The 25,684-nt window shown below is 41.0% G+C and overlaps 1 protein-coding gene across 8 annotated transcripts in view; it reads left to right on the top strand.

The window, feature by feature from the left end:
- Positions 1–14,191: 14,191 nt before the first annotated feature.
- The window catches only part of LOC106608584 (EH domain-binding protein 1-like protein 1), a 60,713-nt gene continuing 49,220 nt past the window's right edge, over positions 14,192–25,684 (top strand). For all 8 annotated transcript variants that reach the window (XM_045721553.1, XM_014206606.2, XM_045721549.1 and 5 more), the window contains exon 1: positions 14,192–14,487. In XM_045721553.1, coding sequence (XP_045577509.1) covers positions 14,384–14,487 — 104 coding nt within the window. In that variant the 5' untranslated portion in view covers positions 14,192–14,383. The remainder of the gene's footprint in view (positions 14,488–25,684) is intronic.

The raw sequence follows: 25,684 nt of genomic DNA, 5'->3' as shown, positions 1-25,684 counted from the left end.
CGTCAACCTGGATTGCGTACCACGGTGACTCGTTAAGCCTCTCTAACAATTGTGCCTCAACGTCCTCTGCTATTTCATCAATTATCCTAGTGACGGTGGCAGCCGAAAGAGGAACCTGTGCTATCTTTTTAGCTGCAGCCACTCCTAAGAGTTCACGGCAAACGTCCTTAGCAGCAGGTATAATCAACTCCTCACCAATAGTGAAAGGCTTCTTGGCCTTAGCAATACAGCTAGCCACTAAGTATGAAGCTCTCAGTGCAGCCACGTTTGTTGATGCAGTGGCTTTCAAGACTTGCTTCTGTCCTTCTTGTTCACGTTTTCTTCGCTCAAAGAATTCAACAGTTTTGTCTCTAAGTGTAGGGTGCTTGGATTCGATGTGCCGAAGCAGTTTTGAAGGCTTCATTGCCTCGTTAGACAGCCTATCTCCACATACTACATATAGGGGGCTTGGACCATGTGAGTCACCTGTTGCAATAAAGCCATATTTTCGGTAGGATTCATCATATTTTATATTTAATGTGGCTTGCTTTTTTTTGTAGTCTCGGGCTCTGCTGTCTCTGCATTATTGACATCGTCGTTGGGCCTTTTATCTCCCTTACCCCTTCCGAAGTAGCTCTCCAGCGACGTTTGTTTGTTTTTATTCATGTCAGCTAACGTAGCTAGCTAGTACAAAGTTGTCAGGCAACACAGCTCACGCAGACCGTGATGAACCTGCGGGCAACACAGTTCACGCAGACCGTGATGAACCTGCGGGCAACACAGTTCACGCAGACCGTGATGAACCTGCGGGCAACACAGCTCACGCAGACCGTGATGAACCTGCGGGCAACACAGCTCACGCAGACCGTGATGAACCTGCGGGCAACACAGTTCACGCAGACCGTGATGAACCTGCGGGCAACACAGCTCACGCAGACCGTGATGAACCTGCGGGCAACACAGCTCACGCAGACCGTGATGAACCTGCGGGCAACACAGTTCACGCAGACCGTGATGAACCTGCGGGCAACACAGCTCACGCAGACCGTGATGAACCTGCGGGCAACACAGTTCACGCAGACCGTGATGAACTGTGAAGACTGCACCAAGTTCAATGTAATTACTGCACAAATAGCATATAATTGTATATAATTATTATTTTATTTTACCGATTTAAAAAAAATGTAAATAAAAAATAAAAATGTATCCTTTCCATGCGGCCCGGTAGCGAATGTGCCGTGACAGGTCCGCGGCCCGGTGGTTGGGGACCGCTGCCGTAGAGGTTAATGATGACCCCTGAAAGGACTTGACCTCTGACCCAAGCGTATATGTTATCTTTATCCTTATAGCTAAATGTAGAATGGTGTAAAATAAATGACCATGTTCGAGAGCATCAATTCTGCTTAGTCGTTGATCACCGACTAATCAGACTAATGAGTAGTTACTTAGGGATGCAAGGTGATTTGAAGATCAGCCAGTCACAGACTGACCAGAATTGATGCCGTCAAACACGCCACACTCTTTCCTGGGTCATGGATTAACTGTCTCCTCATGTGCCTCCCTTTGGTGGAGTCACTGGTTTGAGACCGCATTTGCAATCCCGAATTGGATTGTGAGATGGACAGGCTGATATGCTCTGGTCAGAGGAACAACGACGGAGGGATGAGAGGTGACGTGACGGTCATGTAATGTCACCAGACGGGTTCATAAGCGTTGTGTTAACGACCGACACCATTACCAATAACAGGGGAGGGTAGCATGTCTTGGGGGATGATCTTTGACCCTCTGTAACTTTCTCACTCATCATTATTCACGATTCATTCAGGATTATTGTTAATTATGGTAGCATTAACATGAGTGTAGAAGTGTTTAGAAACATATTCTAATTTATGACAAAAGTGACTCCGAAATGACACAATACATTATTTACCATTAATTTCTATTGGGCACAAAATAATCTGAAACGCAACCAAAACTGCAAATGCAAATGCACACAAGTTTGTATAGTCACAAATTTGATGTAATTATTGCGTGCTAGGAATATGGGACCAAATGCTAAACCTTTGACTACTTTATAATAATATTTAGGGGTGTCAATTTTGACCTCTAAATTTCTGAGAGAAAAAAGTATTACTTGTTAAAAAAATCTATTTCTCTGAGCAATTGTATTAGTATAAAATAATATAATTTCCCCATTTGTTAGGGCATACAAAATACAGTAGCTCAGTAATTTAATTATTTTATACAATCATTATTGCTCATCTTTATCAAGGGTGTCCAATGTACATACACATATTCATCACACACATGAAACCTGTCAGTCCAGCACACTACATACACATACTGTACACAAAGAGGACATCAACACATTCACTCAAGCTGCCCCAACTACACTGATAAATAGATGAATAAATGAGTGCATATGCCAAGACATTTGATGTCTTATGACATTTTTATTACATATACCCTAGCTATCATATCATAGTGCACTCTCAAAGGCCGTAGGTAGTTGTTAGTGCTAAATGAAGAGGGAATATGGTGGTCTGACATGTAAATGTGGAATCTGGATCAAGGAATAATATAGCTGCTCTTTTAATCCAACAACGTGATTGTATACATTACACAAGCCCTGTGGTTCTCGCCTCAACCTTCCTTTCATTTTGATGGACAGTCGGCAGGTGTTTGGCCCTGCACATCTATATTTGTCAAGGTCGGGATTATGGGTTATAACGCTGCCGTGTCTCTGATCTCTCTCCATGACTCATCTCTCTCCATTAACACCATGTTATTTTTTCACTCTTAGAAAGAGAGAAAGAGAGTGACATTATGGCCTTTTCTCAGTCAACTACAGTGGGGCAAAAAAGTATTTAGTCAGCCACCAATTGTGCAAGTTCTCCCACTTAAAAAGATGAGAGAGGCCTGTAATTTTCATCATAGGTACACGTCAACTATGACAGACAAAATGAGAAAAACAAATCCAGAAAATCACATTGTAGGATTTTTTATGAATTTATTTGCAAATTATGGTGGAAAATAAGTATTTGGACACCTACAAACAAGCAAGATTTCTGGCTCTCACAGACCTGTAACTTCTTCTTTAAGAGGCTCCTCTGTCCTCCACTCGTTACCTGTATTAATGGCACCTGTTTGAACTTGTTATCAGTATAAAAGACACCTGTCCACAACCTCAAACAGTCACACTCCAAACTCCACTATGGCCAAGACCAAAGAGCTGTTAAAGGACACCAAAAACAAAATTGTAGACCTGCACCAGGCTGGGAAGACTGAATCTGCAATAGGTAAGCAGCTTAGTTTGAAGAAATCAACTGTGGGAGCAATTATTAGGAAATGGAAGACATACAAGACCACTGATAATCTCCCTCGAACTGAGGCTCCACGCAAGATCTCACCCCGTGGGGTCAAAATGATCACAAGAACGGTGAGCAAAAATCCCAGAAGCACACGGGGGGACCTAGTGAATGACCTGCAGAGAGCTGGGACCAAAGTAACAAAGCCTACCATCAGTAACACACTACGCCGCCAGGGACTCAAATCCTGCAGTGCCAGACGTGTCCCCCTGCTTAAGCCAGTACATGTCCAGGCCCGTCTGAAGTTTGCTAGAGAGCATTTGGATGATCCAGAAGAGGACTGGGAGAATGTCGTATGGTCAGATGAAACCAAAATATAACTTTTTGGTAAAAACTCAACTCGTCGTGTTTGGAGGACAAAGAATGCTGAGTTGCATCCAAAGAACACCATACCTACTGTGAAGCATGGGGGTGGAAACATCATGCTTTGGGGCTGTTTTTCTGCAAAGGGACCAGGACGACTGATCCGTGTAAAGGAAAGAATGAATGGGGCCATGTATTGTGAGATTTTGAGTGAAAACCTCCTTCCATCAGCAAGGGCATTGAAGATGAAACGTGGCTGGGTCTTTCAGCATGACAATGATCCCAAACACACCGCCCGGGCAACGAAGGAGTGGCTTCGTAAGAAGCATTTCAAGGTCCTGGAGTGGCCTAGCCAGTCTCCAGATCTCAACCCCATAGAAAATCTTTGGAGGGAGTCTAAAGTCCGTGTTGCCCAGCGACAGCCCCAAAACATCACTGCTCTAGAGGAGATCTGCATGGAGGAATGGGCCAAAATACCAGCAAAAGTGTGTGAAAACCTTGTGAAGACTTACAGAAAACGTTTGACCTGTGTCATTGCCAACAAAGGGTATATAACAAAGTATTGAGAGAAACTTTTGTTATTGACCAAATACTTATTTTCCACCATAATTTGCAAATAAATTCATTAAAAATCCTACAATGTGATTTTCTGGATTTTTTTTCTTCTCATTTTGTCTGTCATAGTTGAAGTGTACCTATGATGAAAATTACAGGCCTCTCTCATCTTTTTAAGTGGGAGAACTTGCACAATTGGTGGCTGACTAAATACTTTTTTGCCCCAATTTTTTGTATCACAGACAATTTGTGGACCCAGGTGGCACTGAATGACAGTGCAGCTGGAAAACAGGAAGTGGAGCACCCACCAACAGGAAATATATTGATGTGGAGACATATTACCTCTAAATATTACCTCAGGACCCGTACAAATCAGCTGGGCTAGACAATCTGGACCCTCTCTTTCTAAAATGATCCGCCGCCATTGTTGCAACCCCTATTACCAGTCTGTTCAACCTCTCTTTCATTTCATCCGAGATCCCTAAAAATTGGAAAGCTGCCGCGGTCATCCCCCTCTTCAAAGGGGGTGACACTCTAGACCCAAACTGTTACAGACCTATATCCATCCTGCCCTGCCATTCTAAAGTCTTTAAAAGCCAAGTTAATAAACAGATCACTGACCATTTCGAATCCCACCGTACCTTCTCCGCTGTGCAATCCGGTTTCCGAGCTGGTCACGGGTGCACCTCAGCCATGCTCAAGGTACTAAGCGATATCATAACCGCCATCGATAAAAGACAGTACTGTGCAGCCGTCTTCATCGACCTGGCCAAGGCTTTCGACTCTGTCAATCACCGTATTCTTATTGGCAGACTCAATAGCCTTGGTTTCTCAAATGACTGCCTCGCCTGGTTCACCAACTACTTCTCAGACAGAGTTCAGTGTGTAAAATTGGAGTGCCTGTTGTCCGGACCTCTGGCAGTCTCTATGGGTGTACCACAGGGTTCAGTTCTCGGGCCGACTCTTTTCTCTGTATATATCAACGATGTCGCTCTTGCTGCGGGTGATTCCCTGATCCACCTCTACGCAGACAACACCATTCTGTATACTTCTGGCCCTTCTTTGGACACTGTGTTAATTAATCTCCAAACGAGCTTCAATGCCATACAACACTCCTTCCGTGGCCTCCAACTGCTCTTAAACGCTAGCAAAACCAAATGCATGCTTTTCAACCGTTCGCTGCCCGCACCCGACCGCCCGACTTGCATCACTACTCTGGACGGTTCTGACCTAGAATACGTGGACAACTACAAATACCTAGGTGTCTGGCTAGACTGTAAACTCTCCTTCCAGACTCATATCAAACATCTCCAATCCAAAATCAAATCTAAAATCGGCTTTCTATTTCGCAACAAAGCCTCCTTCACTCACGCCGCCAAACTTACCCTAGTAAAACTGACTATCCTAAAGATCCTCGACTTCGGCGATGTCATCTACAAAATAGCTTCCAATACTCTACTCAGCAAATTGGATGCAGTCTATCACAGTGCCATCCGTTTTGTTACCAAAGCACCTTATACCACTCACCACTGCGACCTGTATGCTCTAGTCGGCTGGCCCTCGCTACATATTTGTCGCCAGACCCACTGGCTCCAGGTCATATACAAGTCTATGCTAGGTAAAGCTCCGCCTTATCTCAGCTCACTGGTCACAATAACAACACCCATCCGTAGCATGCGCTCCAGCAGGTATATCTCTCTCTCCTTCCAGTTCTCTGCTGCCAGTGACTGGAACGAATTGCAAAAATTGCTGAAGCTGGAGACTTACATTTCCCTCACTAACTTTAAACATCAGCTATCTGAGCAGCTAACCGATTGCTGCAGCTGTACATCTGTAAATAGCCCACCCAATCTACCTACCTCATCCCCATATTGTTTTTATTTACTTTGCTGCTCTTTTGCACACCAGTATCTCTACTTACACACCATCATCTGCTCATCATCATCTACTCATCTATCACTCCGGTGTTAATCTGCTAAATTGTAATTACTTTGCTACTATGGCCTATGTATTGCCATACCTCCTCATGCCATTTGCACACACTGTATATAGACGTTCTTTTACTTCTATTGTGTTGACTGTATGCTTGTTTATTCCATGTAACTCTGTGTTGTTGTTTCTGTTGCACTGCTTTGCTTTATCTTGGCCAGGTCGCAGTTGTAAATGAGAACTTGTTCTCAACTAGCTTACCTGGTTAAATAAAGGTGAAATAAATAAATAAATAATTAAAAAACGCCCTAGAACCTGTCTACAATAGTTAATAAGGGAGTTATTCTCGTCTCTTGGGGCAGAGAGTGTGATAGTTTGTGCTAAGTAAAGTAAGTCAAGTCAATTCTTGGGACAAAGTGAATGGTCATTGTATAAAAGCTTGTCAGACAACAGCAGTGGTGTAGTGGAGGTACACGCCATATCAATTAATAAGGCTGATGGAACAGATCAGAATGTTTATCTGAAAATGTTAAAATATAAATCATTCACATTTTAGGTGCAGCAATGTGCACAGGATGGCAGTGCCATAACTGGGGTTTGAGTCGTTAGTTAGGTCCGGAAGGAGGGAATTCTCCCCAGGATATCTTTTGAAAGTTGAAGCTTGTTTACTGCATTTATATATAATGAAAATGCTATTTGGAGAACAGCAAAAACAAGCAAAAAGGACCCTTTCCATTACCACCATGGCTGCTGTAGGTACATTCGGCTATATTTAGCTATACAATGGGAATGCTATACCCCTAAAAGTGGGGAAATATGAGAAATTATTCACACTGACATGTAGCATCAGTGACAAAACAAAAACGTATGACATTTTGAAACTGTATTGTTTGAATTTTGATAGCATTTTAATCAGGCTCTGATCAGGCCCTACACCCAAACAAGGGCACTGCGTTCATCCACCTCTGGCCTGCTCGCGTCCCTACCTCTGAGGAAGCACAGTTCCCGCTCAGCCCAGTCAAAACTGTTCGCTGCTCTGGCACCCCAATGGTGGAACAAGCTCCCTCACGACGCCAGGACAGCGGAGTCAATCACCACCTTCCGGAGACACCTGAAACCCCACCTCTTTAAGGAATACCTGGGATAGGATAAAGTAATCCTTCTAACCCCCCTTAAAAGATTTAGATGCACTATTGTAAAGTGGTTGTTCCACTGGATATTATAAGGTGAATGCACCAATTTGTAAGTCGCTCTGGATAAGAGCGTCTGCTAAATGACTTAAATGTAAATGTAAATGTAATATCGGCCTATAGGGAAGATAGGCAACGTGGATATGTTCATATATATATATATATATGTATGTATGTATGTGTGTGTATATATATATATGTGTATATGTATGTATGTGTGTGTGTTTCAATATCTTATTTTTTGAAGTTCCTAACTTGTTTGATAAGATTGGTACAAGTTTAGGAACAACTGTACTAACCTGTCTCTCTGCTTGCTTCCGCGATGACCTAGCTAAACGGCGCATGCGGAGGATACATTCAAGGTAATGTGGACGGAGAAGGAAATGCATTGCTTTACAATGACCACCAAGGTGTAGCCTTTCCATGCACACTAAATGTTTGCAATTTTAATGACTTGACCTACATTACTCTAGGAATGTGTCAATATTGCATGATCTATGGACTTTATTATTATTTTTTTTTAACCTTTATTTAACTAGGCAAGCCAGTTAAGATCAAATTGGAAACAGAGATGGAAACATTCGTTAGAAATGTAGAAAGAGGGGAGATCTAAAGATGCAACAACTATCATGGGTTGCTAATGTGATTAGGATAATGCCTTTGGCTGTTAGACAATGAAAGAAGGTTGGAAGAAAACCAATAGAACAGGAGAACACATATGAGTCTTTATAAAATAATTGCCTCTATGTTTCTATGGTGGAATTTTGGCTATAGACTACTTTGAAGCAAGGGAAGCCATGCCTCATAATATGAAGTAAAACGTCCAAGTTTCAAACTATTAAGGAACAGGAAAATATAGAGCTGGTAATGATAGGACTAACTGTCTTCTGGTAGATGGAAAGGCTTCCCAAAAACCTTCTCTATTAATGTTAATTAGCTACAAAGAAGCCTGGCAGAATTATGTGATTATTTGCATCAATCCAGTGGCCATTTGTTTTGCAAACTGGTGTCATGACGTTGGCCTGTGGGTAAGGTTTATGACCCCCCCATAAATACCTTTCTCCCTTCCATCCCCAACCATATTTCGGTAATAGAACCAGTTGAAAATATTAATTGGTACTTAATGAATATGATGTCAGTTCGGTTGTCATCTGAGACATTATGACTGATGACAGGACGACATAAACTGTATCTGGGAAAGTCTACACATTCTAGTTATCAGATTCACATGGAATTGTTGTGCAATTTAAATGTTTGAATATGAAACTATTTGTGAAAAGATTAAATGTAATTTTAGCTTCCAAATGAGAGCATTGGGTTTTCATAAGGTTAGAGCTCTGCTCAATCAGTGGCCCGCCCCTGTGAAGAGACATTGGTTATAAACTATGAAACACACCCTTCTCTCCCTCCACTATATAAGCCCTTGACGAAAATGTAACCTCCTGTTCCGAGTACGCGAGGCCTGCAGCCTCTGCGTTAAAAGGGCAAATAACTTTCTGTTCCGGGTACATAAGGGCAACGGTCCGATGTCAGAAGGATTCAGATAATCACTACAGAACTAAGCCAACCTCAGCGTGAGCTTTGGTTGCGAATGGTATGAACTTTGAACTCTTATTCACTACAGAAGTGATACCTCCTAGCCGTTGAGTTAGCAGCGGCCACTGTAAACGTGGGCTAGGAAAGGACGGACAACGTATCTAGTCTAACAAACAACGACAATACTACAACGTATCCAATTTACCACCAGAGACATTCTTCCGAGGACAGGAAGATCTCTGTTGGCCAACACGGCCAGCATCTATGACCAACCTACCAAAGCGCAGCTCAGAGTAAATGTTTATTGCATTTTCCTTTTCCAAATGGGCGGTAATTTAGAATGCATAAGATAGCATAGATTTTCCCCTTTGTTCCTCAGTCTTCCCGCTCTTTCACTCAACCCCCTTTCCTTTGTGTAACCAGCCGTCATGTCAGCTCCGTCCACCAGGGATGTTTTCTGTATGACATAATTTGCATTCAGTGTATATGTAATTCTGTGTGATTATTTAGGTATTTAGTAAATAAATAATTAAACCCAATTTTCTATTGCTGATTCAACTTGTTAGCCAGGGTTCGTGAAGATAACCAAGAATTTACAACTTTCAGATGAGACTGAAATAAGGTGACGATTAATATTGACTGCTATTGATGTAAAATATTACTAGGTCTTTTAGAGTTTATTCGGAAGATAACAGCTTTATAAACACTGTTTCGTGGTGCCCCGACTTTCTAGTTAATTACATTTACATGATTAGCTCAATCAGGTAATATTAATTACAGAGAAAGGATTTTATAGAATAGCATGTCATATCACTTAATCCATAGCCAAAGACACGACACTGGGTAATTACACTCAAATCAAAATGTATTACATTTTTTCCTAGCTGAGGAAAGCTCAACCCTGTTCTCTTATATTGAGGCGGAGTTGAGTTTGGTAACTCATTGCGGGATTTGCTAGCAACAACATTGAGTCACCATCAGTAGCGGTGCGTGGGTAAAATCACTGAGGATGCAAAGCCAAGCCAGTAAAAAGGCCATATTACAACCTATGTTGTGATAATTGCATTGTTTTCTCTATAACTCATTTCGCCACCGTGATATCCAATTTACAAGGCCGTGAGAACAAAAAGGCAACAGTCACACAGTGGCAGAATAAATTTAACTACACATACTTTTGTTTCATCACAAAACCGGAGAGCAACAAAGCAAATATAGCATGTAACAAACATTCATATCACCTGCAGCATGGTCAAGCAAGTTCATTTTTTCGACAGTTTATTAAATAACTACTGATTTACAACCACAGAGTTACCGCAAGTCAGCACAAAGACAACAGGAGCACCGCCTCCGCTAGTCCAGCACCATTTCAACTTAAACATTTAAACATCATCAAATCAACAAGGCTATATGTGTTTAGGTTAATACACTGAACACAAACTTAAAGATACCAAAAACAATTTAGTCCAATGAATTTAGCTAAATATCACATGGCTGTCCATGGTACTGATTTCTGTCTCTCTGTGTGTGTGTATGTTTGTGCAAGTAAAATAAAATGTTTGGACTCACTCTACTTGTAGACTAGTTGACCGCCAATGCCATCCTTCTGTCTTTCATGTTGGCGAAACGGTCTATGGCTCTGTCATTCAGTACACTTGTAGTTTTTGTTGTCATAGGCTACCTAGCTAAAATGCTTGCTAGCCTAGCTTCCTTGCATTGGCAATAATGAACTAGCTAAGTTAGCTAGCTAGTTAACGTGAGCCTGCTAGCCTACATCTAGTGGCACAACATATGAATCTATGTTTAGATCAGAATCGCCATCATAATCATTGGCCTGTACAGAGAATTAAGTCAAAACCACAAGTCCAAATCCCCATCTCTATCCATGGTTTAGGAAAGGAGTGATTTAGAAAGCTAGCTACTGCAGGACATCGACACAAGCAGACCAAAAACAGACACCTTTTTCTGAAAATGACATTTTGCTTAGGAAGTGATTTGATTGGTGTGAAGCCAAATCCAAACTGGCCTCCCTCGGAGGGCGTTTTGTTGCACCACAGTTGAGGTCAGCTCAAAGCTGATTTGGCTAATCCTTTCATTTATAAAATTATCAAGGGAGACTAAATGCTTGCTGGCATCAATCAATCAAACAAATGCTATGGTAAAAACATGTCATACTCTTTTGGTCCAAATAGCATCAGATACATGGGCTACACTGAGACAGAGGGACTTGGTTTCCCTACCTCCAATGATTTCTCCGGTGAGATTCAGCCACTTGTGAATTGACAGAAAAATGATGAAAACACAGACAGAGACTAATTGTTTTATTGGTCAAATATTTGCCCTTGCCATCCATGAATACACGCCACTGGTCACCATCAGTCGATTCTTGTAAAAATATAAATTCTGAAAACGCTTACCTGTACCTACAGTATGTTTGTCCTGTACAACCAAGGTCCTTTCGCGGGGTGCCAGCAATTTTTTTCTTATTATTTTTTTCCCCCGCATTTGTGTTGCTCAGCTCAGTGCAAATGTGCATGTGTCAATTGAATTGTTCAGTGCTATTCAGATTTCCTTGGGACGTCCCTACCCTAAACCCTAACCTTAACTCTTACCCTAACCTTAACAATAAACCTTACCTAACCCTTCCAGCACCATTACACCACTGGCCAACAGGTACATATTTGTTCTCATTTGATATATGGGCAGCTCAGCGTACATGAACCATAGAAGTAGAATCTATGAACTCCCTGACCCACATTACCAAAAATATTGTTAACATATTGGAATGGGATTAGGTCCTGGGATGACCTGCTGTTTTACAGGCCAGAGCAGATATTTGTACTCGTACTGGTATCAGAGTCTTCACATTTCTAAATATATAGTTAATATATTGGTTAACTTGGTTATTGTATTGGTTATAGTTAACATAGGGTTATAGTTAACGTATTGGTTAGTACAGTTAACATTTTGGTTATAGTTAATGTATTGGTTATAGTTACCATTTTGGTTATAGTTAACGTATTGGTTAATATAGTTAACGTTTTGGTTATAGTTAACATATTGGTGAATATAGTTAACGTATTGGTTAATATAGTTAACGTTTTGGTTATAGTTAACATATTGGTGAATATAGTTAACGTATTGGTTAATATAGTTAACGTTTTGGTTATAGTTAACATATTGGTTAGTATAGTTAACATATGGGTTATAGTTACCGTATTGGTGAATATAGTTAACGTATTGGTTAGTATAGTTAACATATGGGTTATAGTTACCGTATTGGTGAATATAGTTAATGTATTGGTTAGTAGAGATAACATATGGGTTATAGTTACCGTATTGGTGAATATAGTTAACGTATTGGTTAGTATAGTTAACATATGGGTTATAGTTACCGTATTGGTGAATATAGTTAACGTATTGGTTAGTAGAGATAACATATGGGTTATAGTTACCGTATTGGTGAATATAGTTAATGTATTGGTTAGTAGAGATAACATATGGGTTATAGTTACCGTATTGGTGAATATAGTTAACGTATTGGTTAGTAGAGATAACATATGGGTTATAGTTACCGTATTGGTGAATATAGTTAACGTATTGGTTAGTAGAGATAACATATGGGTTATAGTTACCGTATTGGTGAATATAGTTAACGTATTGGTTAGTAGAGATAACATATGGGTTATAGTTACCGTATTGGTGAATATAGTTAACGTATAACATATGGGTTATAGTTACCGTATTGGTGAATATAGTTAACGTATTGGTTAGTAGAGATAACGTATTACGTTGTGGGATGTCCTGGGATGATGCTTTGCAGGGAACATTTCAACAAGTTAGTATAGGTATCAGAGTCCTAATGTAGCTTCAAATAAACCAATAAAATCCATTCCTAAAGGTCTACACTAGTGTATTAAATAGTTATAACACTACTACTACTGTAATATCACTGCTTGGGTTTGATGAACTGTTGTCCATTTCCAGAATTTAAACCTCTGTAATTATAGCTATTTGGGACCAGGAAATACAATTCCAAGAATAGTTTATCAGATAAACATAACCTCACCATAATGGACCTTTGGCAAAGGACCAACTAGAAAAAGACTAGTATTCCCATGTGTGCTGAACCCTCTCATTTCTTCCTTATGTCTGCCTTTAGCTGGCTGGACTTTTCCAACCCGAATCCAGCTGCTTCCCAACTAAAACCCTGCTGAGAAGGAGGATGTGTGTGTGCAGACGGGCGAGGTTAAGCACACATGGAAGCTGCTCATAGGAATGGGCTGGGAACAGAACCCATCATTCAGCGTCTGTCAAGGACTCACACCATAGCCTACATTTCACGACAGATTTACTGCCTACAGGGGCCAAATCCATGACCTCACAAAAAGAGTCTAGGAACTGACCAATGGCATTGCTCCACCAATATGACTAGGTAAAGTAACCCTATGGCAACATATTAGGATTTAGACTCATAGAAATAAAAAAAAACGGAATATTATTGATTCATATTCAATCATAGAATAATCTTATATAAACTGTTACATCATATAATGTATTGGACAGCCATGGGAAGAGATATGGTTGTATTGCTTCTCGTTTTTTTCTTAGGGCCAGTAAGAAAATCCCCAGCTGCCTGTGTCTGTCGGCGTTGCGCCACTGTTTATAAATAAACGCCAGATTAAACAGGATCTGTTATTGGGGACAGTGTACTGTAGCCTATGGTTTGCTGTATGAAGGGGCTAAACTCCAGATTAAACAGGATCTGTTATAGGGGACAGTGGACTGTAGCCAATGGTTTGCTGTATGAAGGAGCTAAACTCCAGCATATTGTCCTAACATGTTTCCTGACCCCACAACAATTCCAGGTCTTGTGTGTTCCCCAGTTATTTTTGTAGGCTATTGGTACCTGTTGAATATCTCTTACCACACCTAAGAAAAAACAAGAAACCTAGTGAGTGTGTTTATTACCATGGGATGACCTCATGCTTTGAATAATTGACCAACATCATTTTCATAATTGACCAACATAATTTACATTGCTTTCCTACATTCATCTCAAGCAATGGTCTAAACCAGGGAATGCGTTCTGTTTTTTTCAGACTTAAAATATATATATATATATATATATCAGTAAAATATGATTTAAACAACATTCTGGTCAAATGTAAAATGTGAATTGTTTTTAATAAAGTCATAGGCTACTAGGGATAATGCATTCACGCTAATATTTTTTAATTACAAATGTTATAATTAGCTATTAAGTTTTGTGTTTGGGGTGTCACTGCTCGTATCTGTCGTGCGTTTGTTTTGCCTCAGTTCCGTGTGTGACATTCTAGACGTGAAGTTGTGAACACGTCAGTAAGACTGTTGAACGTTGAGTGAACATCGACTGTCTTTCTTGCGCAGCAAACGCAAGTGCTGCATCAACAGACTCCTTAGCAGAACGCGAGGAGGACAGAGGGGGTACTGTGACGACGATTTTAGTAATGTCTCTTGAGAAATAACATTAAAGGGTCTCTAAACATGACTTCGGTGTGGAAGAGACTTCAGCGTGTCGGCAAGAAAGCATCGAAGTTCCAGTTTGCGGTGACTTTTCAAGAACTGACAGTAGAATGCACGAAGAAGTGGTAAGTAAACATGCTTTTTTTTTTTGCTGTGATAAAATTGTCATGTCTGAACCGATAAAACGCAACCTCGTGGGACCTTTGTCACTGACTCTGTCCCCAGCTCGAGCTGTGATGTTTTTAGGTCATACTTTCAGATTCACATTTGGTTGGTGCAAAGCTATGTTGTCAGTTATAGGCTAAATGATGGTTTAATGTTGTCAGCTGCGTACTGCTATCACATTGTCTTCCCCATTACTTTTTGTTGTTGTTGATTGTACAAGTGTATACCATCAGTGCATCGTGCATTATACTGTACTGTACAGCATTGGGTGAGCGTACGCCTTTGACAGCAATACACTTCCGCATTTGCTCTTTTCCTATTCTAATCATCGTCATGCGACAAGCATCCTAATTGACGTTCAGTTATTCAGAGGGGAAGCATTAAAACTGGTTGTTTTGAGGGTAAGCAATAGATGTGTCCAAATTCAAATATAAAAATGTGTAACCCTAAACTATGAAGTGTCACATGTCTATAACAGGTGAATGAACTACAGGTGATGCTGTACGATGATGATGATGTCATTTATTCATGGTTCATCATTGTTGTCATCATCGTTGTCATCATCATCATCACCGGTAGTGCATATAATTTCCCCTTGTTCCAAGCAGGTGTTATTATTTTTCGACCATACAGTGCATTTTGTTACGTTACAGCCTTATTCTAAAATGGATTAAATCGTTTTTCCCCCCTCATTAATCTATACACAATATCCCATAATGACAAAGTAAAAACTGGTTTTTAGAAATGTTTGCAAATGTATTACAAATGTAAAACTGAAATATCACATTTACATAAGTATTCAGACCCTTTACTCAGTACTTTGTTGAAGCATCTTTGGCAGTGATTACAACCTCGAGTCTTCTTGGGTATGACGCTACAAGCTTGGCACACCTGTAGTTGGGGAGTTTCTCCCATTCTTCTCTGCAGATCCTCACAAGCTCTGTCAGGTTGGATGGGGAGCGTTCAAGTCCGGGCTCTGGCTGGGCCACTCAGCGACATTCAGAGACTTGTTCCGAAGCCACTCCTGCGTTGTCTTAGCTGTGTGCTTATTGTCGTTGTCCTGTTGGAAAGTGAACCTTCAACCCAGTCTGAGGTCCTGAGTGCTATGAAGCAGGTTTTCATCAAGGATCTCTCTGTACTTTGCTCAGTTCATCTTTCCCTCGATCCTGACTAGTCTCCCAGTCCCTGCCACTCAAAAACATCCCCACAGTATGATGCTGCCACCACCATGCTTCACCGCGGGGATGGTGCCAGGTTTTCTCCAGATGTGACACTTGGCATTCAGGCCAAAGAGTTCAATCTTGTTTTCATCAGAACAAGAGATGCCTTTTGGCAAACTCCAAACGGGCTGTCATGTGCTTTTTACTGAGTGGCTTCCATCTCGCCACTCTACCATAAAGGCCTGATTGGTGGAGTGCTGCCAAGATGGTTGTCCTTCTGGAAGGTTCTCCCATCTCCACAGAGGAACTCTGGAGCTCTGTCAGAGTGACCATCGGGTTCTTGGTCACCTACCTGACCAAGGCCCTTCTCCCTCGATTGCTCAGTTTGGCCAGGCGGCCAGCTCCAGGAAGAATCTTGGTGGTTCCAAATGTTCAATTTAAGATTTTCTTTACTGTTAGGGCTAGGGGGCAATATTGACACGGCTGGATAAAAAACGTACCCGATTTAATCTGGTTACTACTCCTGCCCAGTAACTAGAATATGCATATAATTATTGGCTTTGGATAGAAAACACTCCAAAGTTTCTAAAACTGTTTGAATGGTGTCTGTGAGTATAACAGAACTCAAATGGCAGGTCAAAACCTGAGAAGATTCTGTACAGGAAGTACCCTGTCTGACCATTTCTTGGCCTTCTTTGCCATCTCTATCCATTACAAAGGATCTCTGCTGTTACGTGACACTTCCTACGGCTGCCATGGGCTCTCAGAAGGCGGCAAAAAGCTGAATCGTGGCTTTGCAGGCTCTGGCTGAAAAAAAGTAGCGCGTTTGGGTAGTGGCTGGTTACAGTACTGTGAGACTCAGGCGCGTGCCCGCGTCGACCGAATGCTTTGTTTTCTTTCCTCTGTTTAGCTAAACGGAGATTCCCGGTCGGAATATTATCGCTTTTTTACGAGAAAAATTGCATAAAAATGGATTTTAAACAGCGGTTGACATGCTTCGAAGTACGGTAATGGAATATTTAGAATTTTTTTGTCACGAATTGCGCCATGCTCGTGACCCTGATTTACCATTTCGGATAGTGTCTGGAACGCACGAACAAAACGCCGCTATTTGGCTATAACGATGGATTATTTTGGACCAAACCAACATTTGTTATTGAAGTAGCAGTCCTGGGAGTGCATTCTGACGAAGACAACAAAGGTAATCAAACTTTTGTAATAGTAAATCTGACTTTGGTCAGGGCTAAACTTGGTGGGTGTCTAAATGGCTAGCCGTGATGGCTGGGCTATCTACTGAGAATATTGCAAAATGTGCTTTCACCGAAAAGCTATTTTAAAATCGGACACCTCGATTGCACAAAGGAGTTCTGTATCTATAATTCTTAAAATAATTGTTATGTTTTTTGTGAACGTTTATCGTGAGTAATTTAGTAAATTGTTAGTAAATTCCCCGGAAGTTTGCGGGGTGCTGGTTATGAACGTCACATGCTAATGTAAAAAGCTGGTTTTTTGATATAAATATGAACTTGATTGAACAAAACATGCATGTATTGTATAACATAATGTCCTAGGTGTGTCATCTGATGAAGATCATCAAAGGTTAGTGCTGCATTTAGCTGTCTTCTGGGTTTTTGTGACATTATATGCTAGCTTGAAAAATGGGTGTCTGATTATTTCTGGCTGGGTACTCTGCTGACATAATCTAATGTTTTGCTTTCGTTGTAAAGCCTTTTTGAAATCGGACAGTGTGGTTAGATTAACGAGAGTCTTGTCTTTAAAATGCTGTAAAATAGTCATATGTTTGAGAAATTGAAGTAATAGCATTTCTAAGGTATTTGAAAATCGCGCCACGGGATTCAACTGGCTGTTGCGTAGGTGGGACGAATTCGTCCCGCCTAGCCCAGAGAGGTTAAAAAAAAAAACATTTGCAAAAATGTCAAACTGTTTTCGCTTTGTCATTATGGGGTAATCTGTGTAGATTGATGAGGATTTACTCCATTTTAGGTTAAGTCTGTAGCGTAAGAAAATGTGGAAAAAGGGAAGGGGTTTGAATACTTTCTGAATGCACTGTTTATAATAATGGAGTATGTAGGTGGCAGTGCTGAAAGAACTTGCGCCTCTCAAGGGTCAGGGGTGTGTGTGAGTGTGTGTGTTCTTGTTTCATGCAGAATTAAGTTGATGGGGATGTCGTTTCCTCTAAATGTTTCAACTTACAACAGCAGCTGGGCTGTGTGTTAACCTCACACAATTTGACCACTTTTGCTTCCTCATTGTGTCCTCTCTCGCTTAACTGGCCAGTTGTCCACATGCTTAGGAGTTTTTTGAACAGTTACCTTAATTTCTATCTCATTTTACCTTTATAGGCCTATTTAAGACAGGTGTGTTGCCTTAGTCCCAAAGTCCTGCCCAGAGTGGTTCCCTAATCTCTTAGTGTACAATAGTCCTAACCCACTGAGAACAGGCAGTACAACGTCTAGGTTGATTTACATTCGGTTGAGTTGTCAACTAACGTGAATTCAATGTGAAATCAACCAAGAATGTTCACCTTATCATAGGATTTAGCTTAAAAGTTAGGTGAAAAAAACAAGAAATGACCTTACCTTGATGACTTTTTGCAAATCCAATCAGTTATCCATGTTGATTCAACGTCATCACATAACATTTTTGTTGTGGAAATGATGCGGAAACAACGTTGATTCAACCAGTTTTTGCCCAGTGGGATGTTATTTCAGCATTTTAAGCTGATACTGTATCTCTTAGTCTAACCTAAGCTAATGTAATCATGTAATCAATTGCTCATGTGGAATAAAGACTGCCAGGCTGGTGAGGCAGAGTGCTATTCCGCCCCTCTGACGACCCGATGCCCTGCTGCATATGACTGCAGTGCAGCCAGGTGCTGCACACACACACAGCAGGGTTTTAACTTAAGTCAGTTCTTATGTATGCATGGAATGCGCGTACAGCCAGTGGTGCTGTGGCTGTGGTTCCTGTCTGGGCCCTGGCTCTGCATTAACTCCATTAGCATTACTCACATTGTACCTAGAATGTGGTTCCTCCAACCGCCCAGCCCTAGCTTGCAGACTACCTTCCTGTCTCTCTACCCTCATTGTTGTATTATACACCAACTTTACTAGTATCAGCATGTTTTTGGTATTGCTGTCTATCGAACCATTCTCCTATACCTAGTGTATGCATATTCAGCTTGATGATAACATCATTCAGTACAGTCAAATTTTAATGCGATAAGAGTCAAGTTTGACCAGTTTGAAAACGAGTCATCAATTGCGTTGCATGGCTTTTATGACTGTTTGATGTATGAGATTAACACAAGTGGTGTTATGTCGGCCGGTGATGGAGTCAGTATGTTTTGGTGATCTGACTCTTGGCAGCAAACTGTGCTTCTGTATGGGCCTCTGCTTGTTCACTGTTTAGCAGTAATATGATGTGATGCTGTGAAACCACAGACCACACAACATCACATCAGTCACTCAACAAGCCCCAGCAGCACAGCATTAAAAGGCCAATATCGGCAGGTAATATCGATTCAATTATATATTGGTTGGACTCAACAGAGAATAGCAGTAATGTTACCAGTCGTGGTGTACGTTTCCATGTTTCCTGTTCGCAAGAAGAATGTGAAAAAATGTGGATCAGCTAGACAGGTCGTCCTGCTTAACTGATTAGCAAAATGACTGTTCAGTTTGCAACAATAGAGAAGGTGTGTGTGCATACAGTGCATTTGGAAAGTATTCAGACCCCTTGACTTTTTCCATCATTTTGTTACGTTACAGCCTTATTCTAAAATATATGTATTTTTAATAATCCTCATCAATCTACACACAATACCCCATAATGACAAAGCGACAACAGGTGTTTAGACATTTGTGCAAATTTATACAAAAAAAAGAACTGAAATAACTTATTTACATAACTATTCAGACCCTTACAACTAACTAATTGCAGCATTACCGCAAAGTGGAAGGGGGAAAAGTAAGGATCTTGTAAGTCGGCCTTGCACTAAAGACCAAAATTGGTTAAAGAAAATTGTGATCAAAAAAATATATACCATTTTCATTTAAGGACCAAAAAAATTGACTGCTGTTTCATATAAATTGCAAAATAGTTGGGAAGAAATCTTCGATGTATCGATTCCATGGTACATGGTTTATGAACTGATATGCAAAATGACGCCGGATTCAAAACCTCAAATTTTTCAATTTAAATTATTATTCAAAATTCTTGCAACCAATAGAATGTTATATATATATGGGAGATACAATCTTCCCAGCTCTGCAGATTTTGCTGTGAGGAGGCAGAGTCATTAGATCATTTATTTTGGTACTGTCCATATGTAGCTTTATTTTGGTCACAGGTCCAGGAATGGCTGAAGAATTGCAACATTTACCTGGAGCTAACTCTGCATATAGCAATACTGGGTGATTTGAAAAGCCATAGTCAATCGGTCAATAATATAATAACACTTTTAGTAAAAAATGTTATCTATAATTACAATCTGTAGAAACTATGAGAATAGAAAGGTTCAGAACTTTTGTGAAGCATCACAGCACAGTTTGAAAATATATGGCAAATAGAAATCCAATATGGATGATGTTAAGAGATAGATGGGAGGGGTTGAACGGAGCTGAAGGGTGGGACTAATAACAACAAGATAACAAATGTAAAATATACTGTGACTGTAAAATGTATATAGGTTCAGAACTTTTGTGAAACAGCAGTTAAAAATATATGGCAAATAGAAATCAAAATGGATGGAAAATCAGAAATAGATGTGGAGAGGTTGATGGTAGTGGAAAGACAGGACTAAAAACAAACAAAATATTACTATTGTTAAATAAATTGTGTCCGTAAAAGGTATATAGTGTTTATAAGGTAGAAGTAAAAGCCTAAGTGTTGTTGTTCATTAGTTTACACCAATTAGGGGAGGAGTGGTAGGGTTAGCGGAAAATAATAAAGGAAATATATTTTAATAAGAAGTGTGTGTGTGTGTGTGTGTGTGTGTGTGTGTGTGTGTGTGTGTGTGTATATGTACACTAGCGTTCAAAAGTTTGGGGTCACTTAGAAATGTACTTGTTTTTGAAAGAAAAGCACATTTTCTGTCCATTAAAATCACATTAAATTGATCAGAAATACAGTGTAAACATTGTTAATGTTGTAAATGACTATTGTAGCTGGAAACGGCAGATTTTTAATGGAATATCTACACAGGCGTACAGAGGCCCATTATCAGCAACCATCACTTCGGTCTTCCAATGGCACGTTGTGTTAGCTAATCCAAGTTTATCATTTTAAAAGGCTAATTGATCATTAGAAAACCCTTTGGCCATTATGTTAGCACAGCTGACAACTGTTGTCCTGATTAAAGAAGCAATATAACTGGCCTTCTTTAGACTAGTTGAGTATCTGGAGCATCAGCATTTGTGGGTTCGATTACAGGCTCAAAATGGCCAGAAACAAATAACTTTTTTCTGAAACTCGTCAGTCTATTCTTGTTCTGAGAAATGAAGGCTATTCCATGCGAGAAATTGTTAAGAAACTGAAGATCTCGTACAACGCTGTGTACTACTCCCTTCACAGAACAGCGCAAACTGGCCTAACCAGAATAGAAAGAGGAGTGGGAGGCCCCAGTGCACAACTGAGCAAGAGGACAAGTACCTTAGAGTGTCTAGTTTGAGAAACAGACGCCTCACAAGTCCTCAACTGGCTTAAATAGTATGCGCAAAACACCAGTCTCGACGTCAACAGTGAAGAGGCAACTCCGGGATGCTGGCCTTCTAGGCAGAGTTGCAAAGAAAAAGCCATATCTCAGACTGGCCAATAAAAATAAAAGATTAAGATGGGCAAATGAACACAGACACTGGACAGAGGATGATTGGAAAAAAGTGTTATGGACAGACAAATCTAAGTTTGAGGTGTTCGGATCACAAAGAAGAACATTCGTGAGATGCAGAAAAAATGAAAAGATGGTGGAGGTAATGTGATGGTCTGGGGGTGCTTTGGTGGTGGTAAAGTGGGAGATTTGTACAGGGTAAAAGGGATCTTGAAGAAGGAAGGCTATCACTCCATTTTGCAATGCCATGCCATACCCTGTGGACGGTGCTTAATTGGAGCCAATTTCCTCCTACAACAGGACAATGACACAGCTCCAAACTATGCAAGAACTATTTAGGGAAGAAGCAGTCAGCTGGTATAATGTCTATAATGGAGTGGCCAGCACAGTCACCGGATCTCAACCCTATTGAGCTATTGTGGGAGCAGCTTGACCGTCAAGCCAATCCAATTTGTGGGAGGTGCTTCAGGAAGCATGGAGTGAAATCTCTTCAGATTACCTCAACAAATTGACAACTAAAATGACAAAGGTCTGCAAGGCTGTAATTGCTGCAAATGGAAGATTATTTGACGAAAGCAAAGTTTGAAGGACACAATTGTTATTTCAATTAAAAATCATTATTTATAAACTTGTCAACGTTTTGACTATATTTCCTATTAATTTTGCAACTAATTTCATATATGTTTTCATGGAAAACAAGGACATTTCTAAGTGACTCCAAACTTTTAAACGGTAGTGTATGTGGGTATGTACAGTTGGAAGTTTACACACACCTTAGCCAAATACATTTAAACTCAGTTTTTCACAATTCCTGACATTTGATCCTAGTAACAATTCCCTGTCTTAGGTCAGTTAGGATCACCACTTTATTTTAAGAATGTGAAATGTCAGAATAATAGTAGTGAGAATGATTTATTTTAGCTTTTATTTCTTTCATCACATTCTCAGTGGGTCAGAAGTTTACATACACTAAATTAGTATTTGGTTGCATTGCCTTCAAATTGTTTAACTTGGGTCAAACGTTTCGGTAGTCCTTCCACAAGCTTCCCACAGTAAGTTGGGTGAATATTGGCCCATTCCTCCTGACAGAGCTGGTGTAACTGAGTCAGGTTTGTAGGCCTCCTTGCTCGCCCACGTTCAGTTCTGCCCACAAATTATTTATAGGATTGAGGTCAGAGCTTTGTGATGGCCACTCCAATACATTAACTTTGTTGTCCTTAAGCCATTTTGTCGCAACTTTGGATGTATGCTTGGGGTCATTGTCCATTTGGAAGATCCATTTGCAACCAAGCTTTAACTTCCTGACTGATGTCTTGAGATGTTGCTTCAATATATCTACATAATTTTCCTACCTCATGATGCCATCTATTTTGTGAAGTGCACCAGTCCCTCCTGCAGCAAAGCACCCCCACAACATGATGCTGCAACCCCCGTGCTTCACGGTTGGGATGGTGTTCGGCTTGCAAGCCTCACCCTTTTTCCTCCAAACATAATGATGGTCATTATGGCCAAACAGTTCTATTTTTGTTTCATCAGACCAGAGGACATTTCTCCAAAAAGTATGATCTTTGTCCCCATGTGCAGTTGCAAACTGTAGTCTGGCTTTTTTATGGCGGTTTTGGAGCAGTGGCTTCTTTCTTGCTGAGCGGCCTTTCAGGTTATGTCGATATAGGACTCGTTTTACTGTGGATATAGATACTTTTGTACCTGTTTCCTCCAGCATCTTCACAAGGTCCATTGCTGTTGTTCTGGGATTGATTTGCACTTTTCGCACCAAAGTACGTTCATCTCTTGGAGACAGAACGTGTCTCCTTCCTGAGCGGTATGACGGCTGCGTGGCCCCATGGTGTTTATACTTGCGTACTATTGTTTGTACAGATGAACGTGGTACCTTCAGGAGTTTGGAAATTGCTCCCAAGGATGAACCAGACTTGTGGAGGTCAATCTTTTTCTGAGGTCTTGGCTGATTTCTTTTGATTTTCCCATGATGTCAAGCAAAGAGGCACCGAGATTGAAGGTAGGCCTTGAAATACATCCACAGGTACACCTCCAATTGACTCAAATGATGTCAATTAGCTTATAAGAAGCTTCTAAAGCCATGACATAATTTTCTGGATTTTTCCAAGCTTTTTAAAGGCACAGTCAACTTAGTGTATGTAAACTTCTGACCCACTGGAATTGTGATACAGTGAATTATAAGTGAAATAATCTGTCTGTAAACAATTGCTGGAAAAATTACTTGTGTCATGCACGAAGTAGATGTCCTAACCGACTTGACAAACTATAGTTTGTTAACAAGACATTTGTGGAGTGGTTGACAAACGAGTTTTAATGACTCCAATCTAAGTGTATGTAAACTTCCGACTTCAACTGTATATATACAGTTGCGTAGCAGTAAGACGTGTGTTTGTTTTGTCCCATGTAAATAATCACATTTTCCCGTTTTTTTGTATATATTTCAATATATTTCAATTTCTTTTTTCCATTTTCAAATTAAATATACCTTCCTGCAACCCGCCTCACCCAATGTGGTACGGATCTGCTATTTTTTAGACCTTATAACTGGAACCTCTATCAGAGGCTAGACATCTGAAGCTAGCCAGCTAATTAGCTACTAGCTATTTAGTCATTGTTAGCCACAGCTAGTGGTCTTTACCTTTAGCTCAGACACCAGACGCTTTAGCCCGGATAATACCTGCCAGTCTGCACAGCGCGATATCAGCCATGAGCATATCAGACTGCTTTTCTCCACTACATCACCGGATTCCTACCGCAAGCTCAGGAACATTACACCGTATCATCACAGCTAGCTAGCTGCTACCGAGTAGCCATTGTGGCTAACGCCTTTGTCCAGAAGCAAGCACCAGTTAGCCTCGAGCTAGCCTCGAGCTAGGCCCATCTCCCGGCTAGCCAACGAAGTACACCAACTACAGTACCTCTCTTGCCAATTGGCCTGGACCCTTTGTCGACACGAGCCCCGCTGATCCACCACTACTGGTCTGCTGACGTAATTCGGCCGATGTGCGTTGTGGATGTCGGTGAAGACCCATCTGCTTTCCCCGGCCCTCTAGTTTCTGAATGCCATGTCTCCCGCTCGCCTAGCATAGTAACGACTACCGAACGGCTCCTTGTTTCATCTGTTGCTGCTCATTGGACCCTATGATCACTCGGCTACACAGCTGATGCCTGCTGGACTGTTCATTAACACGGTACTTCATTTTGTTTATCTGTCGGCCCCAGCCTCGAACTCAGGCCCTGTGTGTAGCTAACTGACCCTCTCTGCCCTTTCATCGCCATTTACCCATTGTTGTTGTCTTAGCTGTTTACCCGTTGTTGTCTTAGCTCCCCCAATCAACACATGTGATTGCTTTATGGCTCTCTCTAATGTCAATATGCATTGTATACTGTTGTTGAGTGTAGCTCTCATTGTTTTATTTTACTGCGGAGTCCCACTCAACATGCCTTAGAAAGTTCCTTTGTCCTACCCCCCACACATGCAGAGACCTCACCTAGCTTAACTGGTGCCTCCAGAGATGCAACCTCTCTCATCATCACTCAATGCCTAGGTTTACCGCCACTGTACTCGCACCCTACCATACCCTTGATTGTACATTATGCCCTGAATCTATCCTACCACGCCCAGAAATCTACTCCTTTTATTCTCTGTTCCCAACGCACTAGACAACCAGTTCTTATAGCCTTTAGCCATACCCTCATCCTACTCCTCCTCTGTTCCTCTGGTGATGTAGAGGTTAACCCAGGCCCTGTGTGTCCCCAGGCGCTCTCATTTGTTGACTTCTGTAACCGTTAAAGCCTTGGGTTCATGCATGTTAACATCGGAAGCCTCCTCCCTAAGTTTGCTTTATTCACTGCTTTAGCACACTCCGCCAACCCTGATGTCCTAGCCATGTCTGAATCCTGGCTTAGGAAGGCCACTAAAAATTCTGAAATTTCCATCCCCAACTACAACATTTTCCGTCAAGATAGAACTGCTAAAGGGGGCGGAGTTGCAATCTACTGCAAAGATAGCCTGCAGAGTTCTGTCATACTATCCAGGTCTATGCCCAAACAGTTCGAGCTTCTAATTTTAAAAATGAATCTCTCCAGAAATAAGTCTCTCACTGTTGACGCTTGTTATAGACCCCCCTC

This window comes from Salmo salar, chromosome ssa07 (genome assembly GCF_905237065.1).
Source record: "Salmo salar chromosome ssa07, Ssal_v3.1, whole genome shotgun sequence".
Classification (NCBI taxonomy): domain Eukaryota; kingdom Metazoa; phylum Chordata; class Actinopteri; order Salmoniformes; family Salmonidae; genus Salmo; species Salmo salar.
This window is presented reverse-complemented; position numbering and strand designations above follow the sequence as displayed.